The 20,020-nt window shown below is 34.5% G+C and overlaps 1 protein-coding gene across 3 annotated transcripts in view; it reads left to right on the forward strand.

Moving 5' to 3' along the window:
• The window catches only part of CNTN5 (contactin 5), a gene marked incomplete at both ends in the record, with an annotated part of 773,509 nt that overhangs the window by 611,570 nt on the left and 141,919 nt on the right, over positions 1–20,020 (forward strand). For all 3 annotated transcript variants that reach the window (XM_080816834.1, XM_080816835.1, XM_080816836.1), the window contains 2 exons: positions 13,810–13,937; positions 16,481–16,656. In XM_080816834.1, the coding sequence (XP_080672960.1) occupies positions 13,810–13,937; positions 16,481–16,656 (304 nt within the window). The remainder of the gene's footprint in view (positions 1–13,809; positions 13,938–16,480; positions 16,657–20,020) is intronic.

Here is a 20,020-nt window from a genome sequence, read left to right on the forward strand (position 1 = left end):
TATGCAGACCCTTAAAAATGCTGAGACTATATGCTCAATGGATAAAACACCCTAGCTGTTAGATACTAAGGCAAAATATGACAAATGTTCTAATGAGTTTCTGAAGAAACAACAACAACAAAAAAAAACAGGAAGAAATAATTCTAACTAAAGAGAATTAAGGAGGAGTTCAGCTAAAAAAATATTTGAGCAGTGATAAATAGTTAAGAGTCTGACCATTGAATAGTGTATGGTCTCATATGACTAGAGCAGTGATCTCCAAATAGAGATTTGAACAATGAGAATGTATAGAATGTCCATTAAGGGGCAAGAGGAAGGAAAGGAGAAAATAGCATAAAGTATCTGGTTCTATTTACAATTGTAATTTCTAACTTGCTTGTTTACAATGTATTTAGTATATTAGTATAGTACTCTGTCTTTGTGTGTATGATGTGTACATAATTGTAAATAAAATAAAATACATATATTGAGAATATATTACAAGACAGTTTCACGATTTACAAAGAACATCCCCCTATAATCTGGGGATGACAGAAGTTATGACCATTGAAGACTTGGGACTGTTTTACTAAGGAGTAAGTACATTATTTTGAAGACCATGGGGAGCCATAAAAAGTTTTGGCAAAAGTATTGTTAGGTCTGTGATTTAGGACGTTAAATCCAGAGGTAATGTGCAATTTGAATAAAAGCAAGTGAAATACTAAAATTCAGAAGAGCAATTGGGAAAAAAAATCTTATCAATAGGTCATTTTACCTAAGCCCCAAAACAGAGTAGGACATCCTAATTTTCAGCCTTCCATTGAGTTGCCACCTCCTCTGACATGATCACAACCTTAACCATGGTCACAACCTGCAGCCTGGTAAGCTGTCCCTCCTGTGTACTCCAAAGAGTTCCTTGAACTTATTCCTTTCCAGAACTTACTACACTAAATGTTAATTTTCTGTTTATTTGTCTAATGTTTCCTCTATTTTCTGTGGCTCCTAAGGGTAGGAACCAGGACTTATCTATCATCATATCCCAGATGGCTTCCAGAATGCCTGCAATACAGAAACTATTCAATAAGCAGTTGATGAACACAAGGCACTTTGCACTCTTTCCTCAGCTTCCAGACATTCAGTGGACTATTTCCTATCACTCTTTCAGTTCTCAGCTTAGATCACTTTCTTCAGAAAAGTGTGTTTCCATTTAGTTCTTATCTCCTTTAATCATAACTGTATATATTTTTCCTATTATGAGGATAGCTATTTCTCTCACCAACACAGGGAACTGAGGTAGGTAGAGTTTTAAGTTCCTTCAGTGTTAAATCTTGTATATCTGTGCTCTGTGGGAGATACTGCAGAAGGTCCTATTGTGTAAAGATGACCTGCACACTCAATCCAGATCACCTCTACCTAAGGCTCTTGGTTTTCTCTGAGGTGAGAAAAGTCTCTGCATAGCTGTTCTCTTTCTGGTCTGAGTTTCCTCCTTTGACCTGATGTATAGACACATTTCCACTCTATGGTCGGTATAAAAAAATCTGTAGGGTGTTTCATTTCAAAGGAGAGTGTGTTCTGTTCAGAGTACCTGGTAGAGCCCCCCCTCCCCCCAAAAAAGTAGCACTATTTATGTCAGCTTCCATGAACCCACTTTTTCTGGATCATGAGTCCTTTCACTATGTACTGCACCAAAACCCTCAGCCCCACTCTCTCTTTTTTACCACAAAGACACTGCACTTCTTCATTTTATCAATGATTAATGGCTGCCAGCATCACAATTGCCATCATGCTTCTTCAAACCCTATTAGCAATTTTTTTCTAAAAGTAAAAATGCTATTCTAGTTTGTTTCATCTCTTCTCTATTTTATAAACATAGCATACTGATTTCTGATTTTTTCCTCCTTTGCTCATTTTGTTCCTTTTTTCTAAAAATATTTTTCTACTTCTTTCTACATATCTACTTTTTAAGATCTATATAAAGCTTTCCACTTGTAACAACTCTTCCAGCTTTTATTGGTTCTCTCCTCTTCTGAGCTTCACAAGAACTCCAGGCAGACACATAATTTCATTGTTCTGTAGTCCTTGTGAATAATTAAATTGTTTGAACATTATGGACAGCTTTTGTGCCTTAAAATTTCTTTTACATTGTCTGTCATGTTTTGCATAGCACAAGAAAGACAGTAATCACTAATGCTGTTGACCAGATATTTCTAGTTTTTCTTCCAGACACATGGTAAGAATGTGCTCCCCTGCTATTTTGAAGCATTTGAGGCCAAGTGCCTTGCTTTGGTGAATGAAATGTCAGTAGAAGTGTTGTGTGCCACTTCCATGTAGTAACTATAAAAATCTTAGTATAGTTTGGCATATTCCATTTTTTCTATCTTGGTAACTGGGTAACCACTTCAGCCTAGATTCCCGAAGAAAGGTGACATATTAAAGAATACTGCAGTTGATTTTTGATGGATGGCATCCAGAAGATCCAATGTCATTTGTTAGTTGAGAGAGCCAGTTACCAAGGGTGGAGCAATTGAATCATGAGCACCAGATAATTGGCCAGTTGAGGAAGAAAGTAATCACAGATAGTGGAGACCACATATGTGCAAGTCACTCCTGACAAAGCAGAATTTTCCTTCTTCAGTAGTACTTCAAGAATACTGGTGCACTAAAGTCATATAACCATTAGGCTGAACCAAGTGAGACTGCCATTTTTCCAGGACGAAAATAACCAACTATTGGAAATTTCATATAGTGCAACCAAATAGAAGTAGAACTAAAATAAGAAAATAAGAAAAATCGATGAGAAGACATGCACCACTTTTGAATGAACTATTGAATTTTATAGTGTCCAATAGTAAGACCTGAATTTGCCTGAATTTATACAAAAGAGTTGATGATGTACTAGAACCTGTTACTAGATTATAACCATATCGGACTAAATAATTTATTATGGTTAAGCAGAACAGAAATATAATAAGCAAAAAAAAAAAATCCTTTGCATTTGTACAAGTAATAAATGAAACTTGTTTTTTGCAAATACACTACCCAGCTTAAAAATCTTTTCTGAGCTCATTTAAGAAGTAGATAATCTGAATGCCTTATATCTATTTTAAAAGTTAAATTTGTAGCTTAAAGTCTTCCCACAAAGAAAACACCAAGATCAGATGGCTTTACTGAAGAATTCTACCAAATATTTAAGAAGAAAATAATAACTCTATACAATCTTTTAGAGATTTGGAGAGGGGGAATATTTCCTGACTCATTCTATGAAACCAGTATTACTCTGAAAATAAAACCAGGCAAAAAAAAAAAAAAAAAAAGAAAAGAAAAGAAAATTACAGGCCAGTGTCTCTTAAGAACATAGATGTAAAATTTTTAACAAAACTATCTTAACAAAGAAGAATGAAGTGAGGGGCGTTATTCTTCCTCATATTACATACTACTATATAGATACAGTAATTAAGATAATTTCATTTGTTAGAGAAATAGAATATAGATCAATAGAACAGAATATGGCAACCAAAAATAGACCTACACAAAAATACTCACTTGATTTTTGACAAAAATAAAAAACAATTCAATTGTGAAACATTATCTTTTTCAGAAATGATGCTGGGACAATGGACATCCTGAGACAAAAACAAAGACAAAATTCAACAATAAAAAATAATAATAAGTTAGAGTCATATCAATGGAAGGGATGCAAGATGGTATGTAGTAGGAAGACCCAAAGCTCACCCATCCCACATTTATAATTATATATCACTCACATATGAGTCAATAACCCAGAGAAAAATCCAGAGAGTGGCAGAAAAAACTTCACAACAAAATGTAGAAGAGAAGTCATATCTGAGAAGTCAGGAAGGGCAGAAATGGTGGCTGGGAGCCACCATTTCCCTCCACAGGAGGGAGGGAGCTCCAGTTGTGAAGAAAGGAAAACACCAGAGAGCCCATACAGGGAAAAAGAATCCTCATAATGTGTGGTCTTGAAAGAGAGTGGGGCTGAATTCCATGAGTTTGTATAACCAGAGGGACTTGGAACCTGGAGCATTAGAAGTCAGCTGGCTCAGCATTGGGGGAGCCATGAGGGGGAGTGATAATAACAGGGTCCATGCCCTTAAAGAGACAACAGTCCAAGTAGAGCAACATAGACGTGGCAGCTTGCACAATGGGAAAAAGATTTGTTTATACTAATTATAGAGCATGTTGGGTGACTTCTTTGGGAACAAAGGGGTTGGTAGCCACCATTTTCCTCCCTTGCCCCCCACCATAAACACAGAGCCACCTGCAGAAGGTGGAACTACAAAGACACTTGCTACCTAACCTGCTAGCTGTGAGCCCTGCCTATGAGTTCTCCTGTGGACTTGCTCTGTTTAAGCCTGCTGGCCAAGTATCTGGGCTCAACTCAAATTTTGTTAGCACTTCATATGCTCTGCTCAGCCGCTGCCTCCTGGTTTCATGCACCATATGGCCACTGAACTTCAGGATATCTAGCCTAGGACTAGTGTCTCAGTGCAAATTTTGCTAATTCCTCATGTGCCCTGACCAGGCACCACACACACAAACACAGTATAAATGCACCCAGCCATGGGGCACGGACACCAAATGCCCTGGCAACAGCTTTTGCTATGTGCTGCACTCCCAACTGCTGATGTACTTTGGGCAATAAGCCTAGGATTAGCAGCTTAATGCAAATTTTGCTGACACAGTATGCCACGCCCAGCGACCTCCCCACTCTGGGAGCAGCCTCTCTTCATGCATAGACACTGTGTGTCACACCCAGTTGCCAGGCCCTCCTTGCCACTACCTCAGCCATGCATCTTATTACCTGATGGATGCCACTCGTGCACATTGTAACTGTGGCCTCCATCCCACTTCAGGGAATCTGGTCTAAGACTAGTGACTTGTACAAAAGTTGCTAACGTTGTCACCCTGACCCCAAGCCCTCCAAGGATCATGCCCCCTCAGAGTCAGTCTGCCTAGGTCTCACTAACACCACAGAGAGCAAGCACAGTCCACAACAGTGAATGCTACACAAACACAATAGCAGGTTACAGGCAGCACACATAAGAGACTCCTGTAAGTGGCAGGTTCTAGTGAAGAAGGAACAGTTTACTGCAGGGCACTCCAGGACCTCTGCAGAGGATAGAGCTGACTTCCCTAACATGCACAAACAGATACAGAGGTAGATGAATTGAGGAGACAGAGGAATTTGTCCCAAATGAAAAAACATGACAAATCACAGCAGGAGACCTGAGCAAAACAGAAATAAATAATATGCCTGATAGAAGATATAAAGTAATGATCATAAAAATACTCACTGAACATGAGAAAAGAATGGAGTAAATCAGTGAGACACTTAACAAAGAGATTTTTAAAAATGACATATCAAAGATGAAGAACTCAATAAATGAAATTTAAAATATAACAGATGGAATGAACAATAAGTAACAGGAAGCCAAAGAATATATCAGTGACCTGGAGGATAGAGCAGTATAAGGCAATCAAGCTGAACAGATGAGAGATCCATATCCAGCAGGTATAGAAAACCACCCCCCCAAATCAACAAAAACAGATCTACACCAAGACCCACTGTAAGTGAAATGGAAAAAAAGTAAAGAAGAAAAAAAAATTAAAAATGCCAAATGTAGTGATAAAGGAAAAAAAAATTAAAAACAGAAAAATGAAAGTTTCCTATAAAGGAAACCTCAGAAAGTATCAGTGGATTTTTCAGCAGAAACTTTGTCAACCAGAAAAACGTGGCATGAAGAGTGTTGCACAGCGAAAGTTGTTTGGGCACCTGGGTGGCTCAGTGGGTTAAAGCCTCTGTCTTCAGCTCAGGTCATGATCCCAGGGTCCTGGGATCGAGCCCTGCATCGGGCTCTCTGCTCAGCGGGGAGCCTGCTTCCTCCTCTCTCTCTGCCTGCCTCTCTGCCTACTTGTGATCTTTCTCTCTGTCAAATAAATAAATAAAAATTTAAAAAAAATTTTTAAAAAAAGAAAAATGTGGCATGATATATTCAAAGTGCTGAATGGAAAAAACTGAAGCCAAGATTACTCTATCCAACGAGGATATCATTCAGAATAGAAGAAGAGATAAAGAGCTTCCCAAACAAACAAAAACTAAAGGAATTTATGCCACCAAACAAGCCCTGCAAAAGATATTAAAAAGGACTCTTTGAGAATGAAGACCAAAACTGACAATATGGAAATATGAGACAAAAAAGCATCAAAAAAAATGAATGTCTTTGTGAAGAAAAAAAAAAAGTCAAGGAACTCACAAAATAAAAAGACGTAAAATATGACACCATAATACTTAAAATGCAGGGAAGAGAGGAGTAAAGAATGGCCTTAAACTTTAGAGACCATCAACTTAATATAGACTAGATGCAGATGATGTTATATACAGACCTAACAGTAATTGCAAATAAAAAACCATTAATAGATATGCAAAGAATAAAGAGAAAAAATTCAAATATATCACTAAAGAAAACCATGACAGAGAAGAATAGAAGAAAGGATCAAAGAAAACTACAAAAACAACCACAAAACTAGTAACAAAATGACAATATATACATATCAACCAATAATTTTGAACATAAATAGACTAGATGCTACAATCAAATAACATGGATGAAAAAACAAGGTCCATCTGTATGCTGCCTACAAGAGACTCATTTTAGACCTAAAGACACTTGCAGATTGACACTTACAGATTGAAGAGATGAAGAAACATCTATAATGAAAATGGATGTTAAAAGAAAGCTAGAGTAGCAATACTTATATTAAAATAGATTTGAAAACAAAGTGTGTAACAAGAGACAAAGAAGGACCCTACATAATAACAAATGGGACAATTGAATAAGAAGATATAACAATTATAAATATTTATGCACCCAACATGGAAGCACTTAAATACATAAAACAGTTAATTAAAAACAAAACGAACAAATCAATGTCAGACCTCAAGTTATATTACAAAGCCATAGTGATCAAAACAGTATAGTACTGGCACAAAAATAGACACATAGATCATTGCAACAGAATAGAAAACCCAGAAATGAATCCACATTTATATGGTCAATTAACCTTCAACAAAGCAAGAAAAATATCCAATGGGAAAAAGACAGTCTCTTAAACAAACAGTGTTGGGAAAATTGGACAGCTACATGCAAAATAATGAACCCAAACCACTTTCTTTCATCATACACAACAATAAACTCAAAATGGATTAAAGACTTAAATGAAACCATAAAAATTTTGCACAGGCAGTAAATTCTCTGGCCCTAATTGTAGCAACATTTTTCTAGGTATGTCTCCTGAAGAAAGAATTATAAAAGGAAAAAAAATACACTATTGGGACTACATCAAAATAAGAAGCTTCTACACAAGGAAGGAAAGAACTAACAAAACTAAAAGGCAGAAGATATTTGCAAATGACATATCCAATAAAGGGTTGTTATCCAAAATATATAAAAAACTGTTGCAACTCAACCCCCAAAAAACAAATAATCCAATTACAAATGGGCAGAAGACATGAACAGACATTTCTCCAAAGAAGACATACAGATGGCCAACAGACACATGAAAAGATGCCCAACATCACTCCTTATCAGGGAAATGCAAATCAAAACTATAATGAGATATCCCCTCACACCAGTCAGAATGGATACAATCAAAAACACAAGAAACAACAGGTGTTGGTGAAGATGTGGAGGAAAAGGAAATCTTATCAACTGTTGGTGGGGATGCAAACTGGTACAGCCACTCTGGAAAATAGTATAGAGATTCCTCAAAAAGTTAAAAATAGATCTACCCTATAATCCAATCAGACTCCTGGGCATTTACCCAAAGAATACAAAAATAATAATTCAAAGGGATACTTGCACCCCCTATGATTATAGCAGCATCATTAATAATAGCCAAATTATGGAAGCAACCTGTGTCCATTGATTGATGAATGGATGAAGAAGTGGCATGCATAGATAGATATAGATGTTAGATATAGATATACATATAGATATAGATGATATAGATGCTGGAATATTATTCAGCCACAAAAAAGAATAAAATTTTTCCATTTGCAAAGACATGGATGGAGTTAGAGAGCATAATGCTAAGCAAAATAATCCAGTCAGAGAAAGACAAATATGATATGGTTTCACTCATACGTGGAATTTAAGAAAGAAAACAAATGGCCAAGGTAAAACAAGGCAAAGCAAAAGAGAGAGAAGAAAAGCCAAGAAACAGACTCCTAACTATTGCAACTACTGTTGGTTACCAGAGGGGAGGTGAGTGGAGGGAGTAGTAAAATAGATGATGGGGATTAAGGACTGCACTAGTTGTGATGAACACTGGGTGATGTAGAGAATTGTTGAATCATTACATTGTACACCTAAAACTAATATAACACTATATGTTAACTACACTGGAATTAAAATAAAATTAAATTTTAAAAAATGATAAAGTAAAATAACCAGGAAAAAAGTTAGATTCATACCTCACAGCATAAAGAAAAACTAACTTAAAATGAATCATAGACATAAACATAAAACCTAAAGCTATAACATTTCTAGAGGAAAATAAAACATTTTTGTGACTTTAGGTTAGGTAAACTTTCCAAATGCAACCACAAAAACACAAAGCATAAAATAAAATTGATACATTAATCTTTTTCAACTTTAAGATCTTCCGCTGTTGAAAAATGTTAAGACATGCCTAAACTGGTAGAAAATATTTGCAGTTTTTCCACTTGAAAAAAGAGTTGTAGCTAGAATATTAAAAAAAAAAAAAACTGTCAAACATGAATAAGAAGGCAGTTTCATTAAAAAGTTGGCAAAATAGGGCGCCTGGGTGGCTCAATGGGTTAAAGCCTCTGCCTTCGGTTCAGGTCATGATCCCAGAGTCCTGGGATGGAGGCCCGCATTGGGCTCTCTGCTCAGCAGGGAACCTTCCTCCTCTCTCTCTATCTGCCTCTCCGCCTACTTAAGATCTGTGTCTGTGTATCTACTTAAGATCTGTGTCTGTCAAATAAATAAAATCTTTAAAAAAAAAAAAGTTGGCAAAATATTTGATCACTTCACCAAAGAAAATATATAGATGGGAAATAAGCACTTGAAAGGTGCTCAACATAATTAGTCATTAAGAAAATACAACTAAAAACCGCAATGAGATTCTACTACCTAATAATTATAATAGCTAAAATTAAAAAGACTGATCATTTCAAGTGCTGCAGGAATTCTCAGACAATGCTCCTGGGAATGTAAAGTGTAGTATGACTGCTTAGAAACAGTACAGCATTTCCCTTAAAAAAGTTAAACATTAAACATAAACATAGGGATATTGGGTGACTTATTGGTTAAGCATCTGCCTTCAGCTCAGATCATGATCCCAGGGTCCTGGGATTGAGCCCTGCATTGTGTTCCCTGCTCAGTGGGGAGCCTCCTCCTTCCTGTTTCTCTCCCGCTGGTTTTCTCTCTCTCTCTCTGTCTCTCTCCCTTTCTCTCTCAAATAAATAAATAAAAATCTTCTAAAAAATAAAAATAAAAAATAAACATAAAGCCTATGATCCAGTAATTTGTCCTAAATACTTATCTAAAAGAAATAAAAGCAAACTATAAAATAGTTGTTACACAAATGTTAATAGCAGCTCTATTTGTAATAGATCTAAGCAGAAAATAACCCAAACATCCACAGAAGATGAATGGATAAACAAGTAGTGGTATATACACACAATGGAATTCTATTCAGCAGTAAAAAAGGATTGGATTATTGGTAATCACAACTACACAGATAAATCTCAGCTTTCTCTTAACTGAATTAATCTGTGAGACATAAACAAAAAGGTGTATATAATATTATGGTTTTGTTTATATAAAATTATGTAAAACCTCAAACTTACCATAGGTACAGAAAGCAGATCAGTAATTGCCTGGTGATAGGGGTATGATAAGAAGAGGTTAGAGAGACAGAATACAAAGGAACACAGAGATACTTTGGGGTGGTATATGTGTTGACTATCTTGATTGTGGTCATTGTTTTGTGTCTGCATCCACTTGTGAAAATCTTTCAAAGCATCTACTTTAAATAAGTGAGCTTATTATACGCCTACATACCTCAATAAAGTTATTTTTTAAAAAATGGCAGCTTCGGGCGCCTGGGAGTCTCAGTTGGTTACGCAACTGCCTTCGGCTCAGGTCATGATCCTGGAGTCCAGGGATTGAGTCCTGCATCGGGCTCCCAGCTCGGCAGGGAGTCTGCTTTTCTGACCTTCTCCCCTCTCATGTGCTCACTCTCTCTCTCTCTCTCTCTCAAATAAATAAATAAAATATTTTTAAAAATGGCAGCTACCCATTACTTTAAAATAGAGATCAAATGTTTCCCATACTACACTAGATCCTACATGATCTTGCCCTTATCTACCTCTCCAGTTTCACCTTGGGACCTTCCCACCTCCTTTTATATGTTGCCATCATAATTGACCATTTAGTTCTTCAAGAGTTTTTGGTCCTTCTCACCTCAATACCTTTGCAAATGCTGTTCCCTCTCCTTTCCCCACACTTAAATCCTAGTTAACTTCCTCTCATCCTTCAGTTCTCATCTCAGATATTAGTCCCCAAGAAAAGACTAACTGAACACCCCAAGATACTTGAGGTTTACAACACTCTACTTTTTCCTTTTAAATTTTTTCAAAATTTTTATTTATATTTTGAGTACATTTTCAGTTAATGGCTATCAACACTACTAAAGTACACAAATTTACATTTAGTTAATAGTTTTGAAGAACAAGTTAAATGTAATTATAACATTTTGTATATAAGGAAAGAGAAAAACTGCTTAAAATCACACACATATTAGTCAATGGCAGTGATTTGAAATCAGCTCTCTCTGACTTTAAAGCATATAACCCAAGTAATGATTAATCATTCTATAATATCATATGCACTATGTATGATATGATACCAAAAAGAAATATATTTTGGAAGTCACAGCATGATCTCTAAAATGATAGCAGATAAATAGGTAGTATTTCCAGGGAAGCAGTCTACTTGGAAGAACCTAAACTGTTTGTGGGGTATCTGATATTTAAGCCAAAAATGGAAGTGGAATGGCTCTGAAATTTGGAGATGAAGATGGCTTCAGGAAGTCAGCAATAAATCCTTGCAAGATAAGAGTAAACATAGTGCTATCCTAGATAGACTGTGGTATTGGGCAGATTAATAAGGCAGAGATCCAGGAATTTGGTACAAAATGAGAACCAACACATCTCCAGGGCTAGGCAGAACCTCATAGAGAAATTTTGAGATAGAAATATGGAAAGCATGATTTGGTACTGAATGTTAGAGTGCTGGTTTGCATTTCTAAAATTTCTCCATATCCCCAAGAGACCTTTACCTAACCACTGCCTTACCATGCTACTCCAGTTTCAAGGACTTCTCAGCAGAATTAATCCCCAAATTTGAAAATTTAAAATGTAGGAGACACATGGTAATAGAAGAGGTGAGAAGATATACAAAATTTTGGAAAGTGCAAGAAAATATTAAATCAATATTCAGTTATCTAAGTCATTATACATGTAATGACCAGACATTATAATGTAAATCACATTCAGTGTCTCAACTGTTTTATCTTTTCTACATTAAAAAATATATATACAAGCTCATCCAGTAAAATTTACTATTGAACAGGAGGTAGACTTTTGGTTAAATGACACTGCCACTTGACAGATAAAAAAAACTCCATGCTATTCAAAATTCTTCATTCCCCAGGTAGCTTAAAATACAGCAGTGTTCATAAACTATCTTCAAAGGAGAGTATAATATATTGCCTCCTGTCAGTGAGAAAGGACTTATCTTAAATCAGGAACTGAAATACTCCCAGGGTCTTAAGATACATTTATTTATTTATTTATTTATTTATTGAAAATAGTTTATTTATTTATTTGACAGAGACAGAAACAGCAAGAGAGGGAATACAAGCAGGGGCAGTGGGAGAGGGAGAAAGGCTTGCCGCCGAGCAGGGAGCCCCTGCAGGTCTGGATCCCAGGACCCTGGGATCATGACCTGAGCTGAAGGCAGATGCTTAATGACTGAGCCACCCAGGCGCCCCAAGATGCATTAATTTTTTTAAATGAAGTAAATTCTAAGCCAAATTTCTCACCTCCTAGATTAGAATTTATGCTAATCAATAAAATACAGGTATTTGTAAAATATTAGTAAAATATTATAATAATTTACATTTCAATAAAGTTTATAATTCTTATAAGATATTACCATTTGTTTATGAAAAGTATAATTTTTACTTCCAAATATATCCTGTTATAGTATGTGTACCTTTGGAATTTAAATGGAATAAATATATTTCATTTTTATACAAAATGAGCGTTATCTAATCATCAGAATCTTGCATTGGCCATCTTCAATAGATTTTATAACTTTTAAAGGCACTGTGTTTTCCAAATGTCTGAAGTTAGTGTCTCTCCTAGACATAAACTACAAAAGCAAATTCTCTATTCCTAGTTTGGCTTGCCTCTAAGTTTGTTTTCCTTCTTCTAAGTTGTAAAACAGTTCTGATGTATATTGAAAAGAGTATGATGTGTTTAAACTAGCATCTTTATTGATAACAGTATGTAAGTATAAATTCATAAGCAATAGTCAGCAACCTAGAATCTAATCCAATTGTTGAAAGGCTCAGTGCTTTCAATAACTCAGTTCTCGGTGACTGGCAAGATTGAATACATATTTTAAAAAACATGAAGGATATTGACTAAACGCATTTAACCCGTATTTTTTTTCTTAAATAGTATAATATTATTATATTACCATTGAATAAACTATTCTTTACAGAACTAGGGAAATCCGATTTTAGGATTTTAAGTTCTGTAGGGCCACTGGTTCTTACCAAACACCTGTTACTTCCTCTTTCCTAAAAGTCAGTCCAAACTCTGGTGGCATAATCAAATAAAACCATAAAAGCCACTTCTATTTCGTTTCAGGTTGCTTGAGGAGGTTGATGCACTGGTGAAAAAAATGGGTTATATTTCAGGAGTATAGAAGGGAGAAAAAAGACAAAAGTACTAATCAACTTTGAAATCCATATATTTCTGGGATGATGAATACACAGGATAATATGATAATCCCAAATGTCAACCTCATTTTTGCTGAACTTCTAAACATTTTTGATAATGCCTTAATTTTTCACCTTCATATGACTCAGGGTACACTTTTAACAAAGGTCTCAGAAAAGCCCAAATGCAAACTCAACTATCATGTTTTTATGTTTAAGAAGCGCAGTGTGAGCAGTCCAGGTATCAGGTATCAGGTCTCATTTTCATACCCTTGCTGCACTCGTGGCACTGTAGAGAAACTACCATAAATCATTTCTTGGCTGTGTACAATTAATTTTATGTTCTGTACTTGTCTTCCTCTATGTTTTTATGCTGTTTCTTTTTACATTTGATTTTTGAGGTCACTCTGGGTTTGAAGTAAAATACTCAAGCTTCATATTAAAATGTCACTGGGTGATATTATAGTAAAAGTTTTAATAACCAAATTCAGGGTCACCTTTCCCCACAAGTTTTAAAATTAACTGTCAAAAATGGTCAAAAGAAAAATAACCTGTAACTCCCTAACCCTTTTAAATATAAGAAGATATTAAGTGGGTTTATTGCATAATTTCTGGAAGGATAAAACATTTCTACTATCACTGCATATTTTCACAGTGATCCCTTTATCCTATTTATCATTACCTTGGAGGTGGTTTCAGACTCATCAGAATTTTTTACCACTTAGCTTATTTACAGTAAAAGAAAAAAAAACCTTTTTTAATAATTTTCAGAATAGCTATTCTTCCAGACGGAAGTCTACGGATCCTAAATGCTTCCAAATCTGATGAGGGAAAGTACGTTTGCCAAGGAGAAAACATCTTTGGTTCTGCTGAAATCATAGCCTCAGTATCTGTAAAAGGTAAGAAAATGTAGCTAACTGTGTTATAAGCATAGTTTCACGGCTTTGTCAGAAAGTGAATAAATATAACATGCATGTAAAATATGTTTGCACGTATGTGTCTGCATGCTCCTATTGATAAGATAAGATACACTGCAAACATGGAACTAACACATCCAAATTGTCCCTTTCCATTATTTAGAAGACCATAAAGAAAAGAACACCTTGTTGGTAAAAACTTAACATTAGAACAAAATATGTGAGGAGATAAATATTAGAAATATTAGAAACAAAATATTAGTAACAAAATATGTGAGGAGATAAAGCTTTCTGAAGTTTTACTGGATGTCTCAAAATCCAAAAGTATTCCAACAATATAAAAATATTTTTCCTCTATCAAGATTAATTTTAACATCAATTAGTAATATTCCTTTGTTATGACTGCAACTGGGGGTTTGGGGCAGAAAGGAGTAGCAGAAGGAGTTCATGAACATTGTGGTGTCAGAGTGTGTATCAGGTAAACGGTTACCTGACCTGCTCTTTGGTGTTTGCATCAGTGGAATTTTTAAGCACTGTCATTTTTTAGTGTTATAAATATTGCCACTTAAATGTTTCTATTAGTTTTCTAGTTCTAACATGAACTAGATTTTGGCCTAGAACTTTTTTTTTTCTTTTTGGCCTAGAACATTTTTTGAGACTACATATCATTCTTTAGTACAAAGACAATCTCATATGTTAGACAGAAAATCCCATCAGTTGGCAAAGAAATATTTTTCCAACTGAACTATATCTTCAATCAACTTTTTCCCTGTGGGCATGTATTAAATAGTGAATCATACCTGGGTATAAAAATATAGAAATATTAAGTTTTCTTTTTCTTTAGAAATAAAAATGTCATTGAAACAGCCAGTACTCTGATATTTTAGAAAAGAAGCAAACATTAGATGACAGGATGAAGGAAGGAAAAGATGAAGAAAGGAAGATAATTTAAATGATGCCTTCATTTATGAGCATACATAATGGGAATCTGACTATATCTGCTAGTCTGTGTCTTATGTGCTAAACAATCTTTGTCATAATGAAGCAATGTTGGATTCACAGACATTTTTAAAATAATAACAAAAAGATTTCTGTTAATCACAAATTAAATGGAATATTTAATTACTCAGAACATTCCAGTTCTCACAAAGTTAAACTACAATCAGTATGCTGTGATTATCTGTCTTCTCTGATGAAGCCAGAATTTAGGAAGCCACACGGAATATCTGACTTCTAGAATGGTAACATTTACATTCCTTTTCTGGTATTGCACTTTCCTCTCTGACTGCTTGGAAGGATGTCACATATTAAAGGACCTTATGAGTGGTTAAGAATGATGCTTCATCAGACTATGCTATTGCCAAAAGCAGAGCTAGACTAGGAAAATTAACCTAATTTTTAATCATTTGGGTCAGTCTTCTTGAGATATCTACAATCAGAAATCTAATTAGGAAAAAGGACTAAGTCAAAATTATTTCCATCCCCTCCCTACTTTATTAAAAATACCATATTTCAATTATTTGATAGCTAGATTAAATAACCTTTAGATGTACAGCAGTATTAACCTTTATTGGCTCTAAACACAATGAAAGGGTATCCATTTTAAAAAATTTAATTGAATCATTGAATAATTAAACACACACATTTTTTCTCAAAAATATTTTCCCTTCCGGGAGCTTGGGTGGCTCAGTGGGTTAAAGCCTCTGTCTTCGGCTCAGGTCATGATCTCAGGGTCCCAGAATCGAGCACAGCATCGGGCTCTCTGCTCAGCAGGGAGCCTGATTCCTCCTCTCTCCCTGCCTGCTTCTCTGCCTGCTTGTGATCTCTGTCTGTCAAATAAATAAATAAAAATCTTTAAAAAAAATTTCCTTTCAGTAATTTGCCATTCGTTCTGGATCTCAACTAAAAGATCCCTAATTTATCAAGAGTGATTATTTCATAATCAGGTAGCAGGGCTTTTTCTATTTATTAAAGGGTTTTGTAGAGTATAAAGCAAATATAAGTTGGCATAATAACAGTATTATATTTTTACCTCTGTTAAAATAGTAATTTAAGGGGAGGTGCTTCCTATAACCTTTAAAGAAGATTTTGAACCTTCTTTTAACTCACTTGAATTCTTCTTCCTTAGATATGGAACATTTTTTATTGTAAAAATCATTTTATTTATACTTAATGATCCTTGAAGGCAGACAATGAGGTTACTGCTTCTTTTTTCTAATTTTCCCTCTTCGGGAATACCAAATGCTGCTTATCGTTATATATTTTCTTATCTTTTTTTGCACAAGTTTACTTCTTAAAAGGAATAGTAACTTTTAAATCATCAGTTCAATACATAAGTATAGCAAAATGCCCTAGCACACAAAAAAGGTAATATTCAATTAATAATAGTTTAGTTAAAGATGTGTATCTAGAGCAAATGCATTGCATAAATTTCTTGTTTAAGTTTTTCTCTATTACTTAATATATAAAATACAAGGAAATACTATGTGTCAATTATGTTAATTAATATATTTTTATTTCTGTAGAACCTACAAGAATAGAACTTACTCCTAAAAGAACAGAGTTAACAGTGGGAGAAAGCATTGTCCTTAATTGCAAAGCAATTCACGATGCTAGTTTGGATGTTACTTTCTACTGGACACTAAAAGGACAGCCTATTGATTTCAAGAAAGAAGGTGGACATTTTGAAAGCATCAGGGCCGTAAGTTAATACATTTTATTTGTTGAGTACTAATAATTTTTAAAAATTTATACTCAAATGTAGAACTTTCTTATCTAGGAAAAAAACAGTTTGATTCAAACAATTACTTTGTTATTTTATGTTATATCAAATTGAAAGTATTTTTTTAAAACCCAGTAAAAAATTGAAAATACTTCATTATACAAATCTGGCTTCTTTCCCACTTTTATTTACTTGATTAATGTTATCAATATTTGCACTTTACTTCTTAGATGTTATATTGCTACATGCAGTCTTATTTAAGCAGTCTTACCAGTAATTATGATTCAATAAATAAATGAAATAAGCCTGCTTGTCCTACTCCTCAAGAAATAGTGATTTTGGAGATTCTTTAATTCCTCAGAGAAATTAAACATGAGCTTAGACAGAGCTTAAACATGCAACCAATAGTCAAAAATACACACCAACCTTAGATAAGCTTTCGTAGGTATATTCATTTCTTGTCTATCATATCCTTTCTTTGTAATATCTATGTGGCAATCAACTAAATGAAGTGGGGATCTTTTGAACCAAATCCTTTAGTATAGAACACCACAGTGTTCTCAATAAAGAAGTGAAAAAGACCTGCTTCCTCCACACCCTTGTTTAAGATAAAAGAGTGATATAGTAACAAAGGGAGAGAGAGAAGGATGATGGAACTGGGGTAACAGATATTTTGGCCTAAATATCCCTTTTACACTGGCTAAAGAGATGGATCCAAATGCAATTTATGCCTGCAAATCCAATTTAAAATACTTCTTTGTACTTATTAATATCCATTCATTCTTCTCTAAACACTTTGGGAAGCACTAAAAATCCACAGCTGTAGTAAGACCAGATAAAATTCAGTTTAGATTGAATTTTATTTTACAGGTACTATGATACAGTGAAAAAAGTCCTAGACCCAAAGGTAGGAATTTTATGGGTCAAGTATCAGCTCAATCCCTAATCGGCTTTGTAACAAAAAGCTGGTGACTTGGCTTTCCTGGGCATTAAACTCATAGAGAAGTAAAGTGAAAGACTTGCACCCAAAAATTGCTAAGGTCCCTTCTCACTCTAGAATTTGGTAAACTTATATTAGTAGAAGAATAAAGATGAGCTACCTTTGTTGGATTCACCAGTTTAACCAAAATTAAACATTTTCTTCTACATTTATCTTTTCATCCTGATTTACTTTGAAAATAATGGGAGAAACTATATATAAGAAATAATTACCAACTGCATTATTTAGATCTAACCAAATAAATTAATTTTAATTATTAATGGTTATGTTATATGTAAAATATTTAGAGAATGTTAAATTAAATTCATTTTCCTCTGATTTGTGACTTTTCTTTTTCCTTTACGTGGGGTTAACAATTTCTTCAAGATTGTGAACAAATAAAACAGAAGCAGAAAAATGTGGTATAAAAATATCACATTTGAAAACAAAAAATATATCATCAAAATACATCTTCTTATAATTGTCTGTAAACATTCATTTTGGGTGATCAGATGTATAAAGTAAAAATATGTCTAAAATGAATATTTTTTTCATATAAACATGTCCCTTATTTTAAAATACCAACAAAGAAATTAATCATCCCAGTAAAACTGTATGAATTCTTGTTTCTGCCTCTTAAACATTATTACTCTGGTTTGATAGCATTCCTTTGTAGCAATAATTACTGTTTATCTTTTTCATAAGGTTGGGAGTTAATAGTACCTGCTGTTTCCCTCTTTATACATATGCTTTTCTTGCCCTTAAGTAGTACAAAATTGACTCCTTACTCCATGCAAACCCACATGGTTACAAGCCATATTAAAATTAGGGTCTGGATTACAGAAGTGATAAGGAACTATAGAATAGAAGAAAAAAGCAAATTATCCTACTGAGAAGTGAAAAAGTATTTAGCTTTAAGGTAATTTAGCATTCATCATAGTTAGTGTACTTAGAATAATTAAGAGAAATACATATGTACTTAAAAATTTTTGGAAGCTTCAAACCTGCAAGGTGTAAAAGAAATTCTTCCTCTTTCTTTCAATTACCTCAAACACTGATTTGGCCTTGTCTGGCTTCAAGGACGTACACTGGAGAGAATTCCATTTTATGACATTGAGGCTGCAGAAGGAAAAAAGAAAAAACATTCTGTCCCTAAAATCATGTGTTTTAGAAGGAGAAATGAAAGTGTTACGTAAAAGGGAGGTTTGGGAAGGCCTCTGGACTTGCGGGCTGTCTTCTGTTTGAGAAGCCAATTGAAGACTCTGGGAATAGGAGGGACAGGACAGAGCTCAGATACTTAACAAAAATTGTGATTGGGTAATGGTATTGAAATGGAAATACAAAGTACTCAGTAAATGATGAATATGCATGAACTGTTCATTAGCTATTTGGTGGTGAAGAGAATGAAATTAATGTAATTAAATGTAATGAAATTAAATGTAAAAAAAAAAAGAAGGGAAGGTGTTTTACGGCCTACTCTGAGTTTCTGAGGAGAGCCATTAAAGAGACCTGAGGGGTCTAGGCTAGCACAGCAGAGTAAGAAAACCAAACAGATTCAGGGACGCAAGCAAGAAGAGTGTGCCTTTGACTGGATTAACTGCCCTGGGACCTCAACCAGCAGTGGGTGATTGAAGAGGGGTAATTCAGAAAAGAAAAGGCAGTATATTTTTTAACATTAACACTGCGAAGTGTCAACTGAAACAACCAAATCTCTGGGAGGGAAAAAGTACCAATGACATCTTGTAGATGATAATATATAGCTTAATGAAATTCTTTACTTTTCAGCTAATTGTGCTGGTGTCTTTTTTACACAGTCATTGTTTTTTAGATAAAGCTGTTTATGTGTAGCTATCATAAAATCTGTATACAATGTTTCAATACACTTTTAAATAAAACAGCTTTCAGACTGCATTATAAGAGAGTGAGTAGATAAACATATAATCACTTCCAGTTAAAAAAAAGCAATAGCTATTGCTTTGAAATTTTAATTAAAACATCTATAATGAAAATTTTTCTATTTCCCTTGCCCATTTTACTTACTCCATGTTTTACAAATCCAGGAATTTGACTGATTTGAAGTGAATCCAAATTACTAAAGCCACTGTTAAAAGGGTCCAAGCAATCCATTAGTACATATAAACATTTAATCCAATTCACCCAAGTCACTTTTTTTGGCATGATATGAATTAACTAAATGTGGCAAATTAGTGACGCTATCTTAAGTTTTTAATTTCAATTCAGTTTCACAAGCTAACTACTGTGGAGGATCAAAGTAAAGGACCTTCTCTTCTAGGAGAGCACAATTTAAAGGAGAGACTGCAGGATGAGCTAGTGATCTGCTGTAACTTTTGTCCCCAGAGAATC

Source organism: Martes martes (genome assembly GCF_963455335.1).
Source record: "Martes martes genome assembly, chromosome: 10".
NCBI classification, from domain to species: domain Eukaryota; kingdom Metazoa; phylum Chordata; class Mammalia; order Carnivora; family Mustelidae; genus Martes; species Martes martes.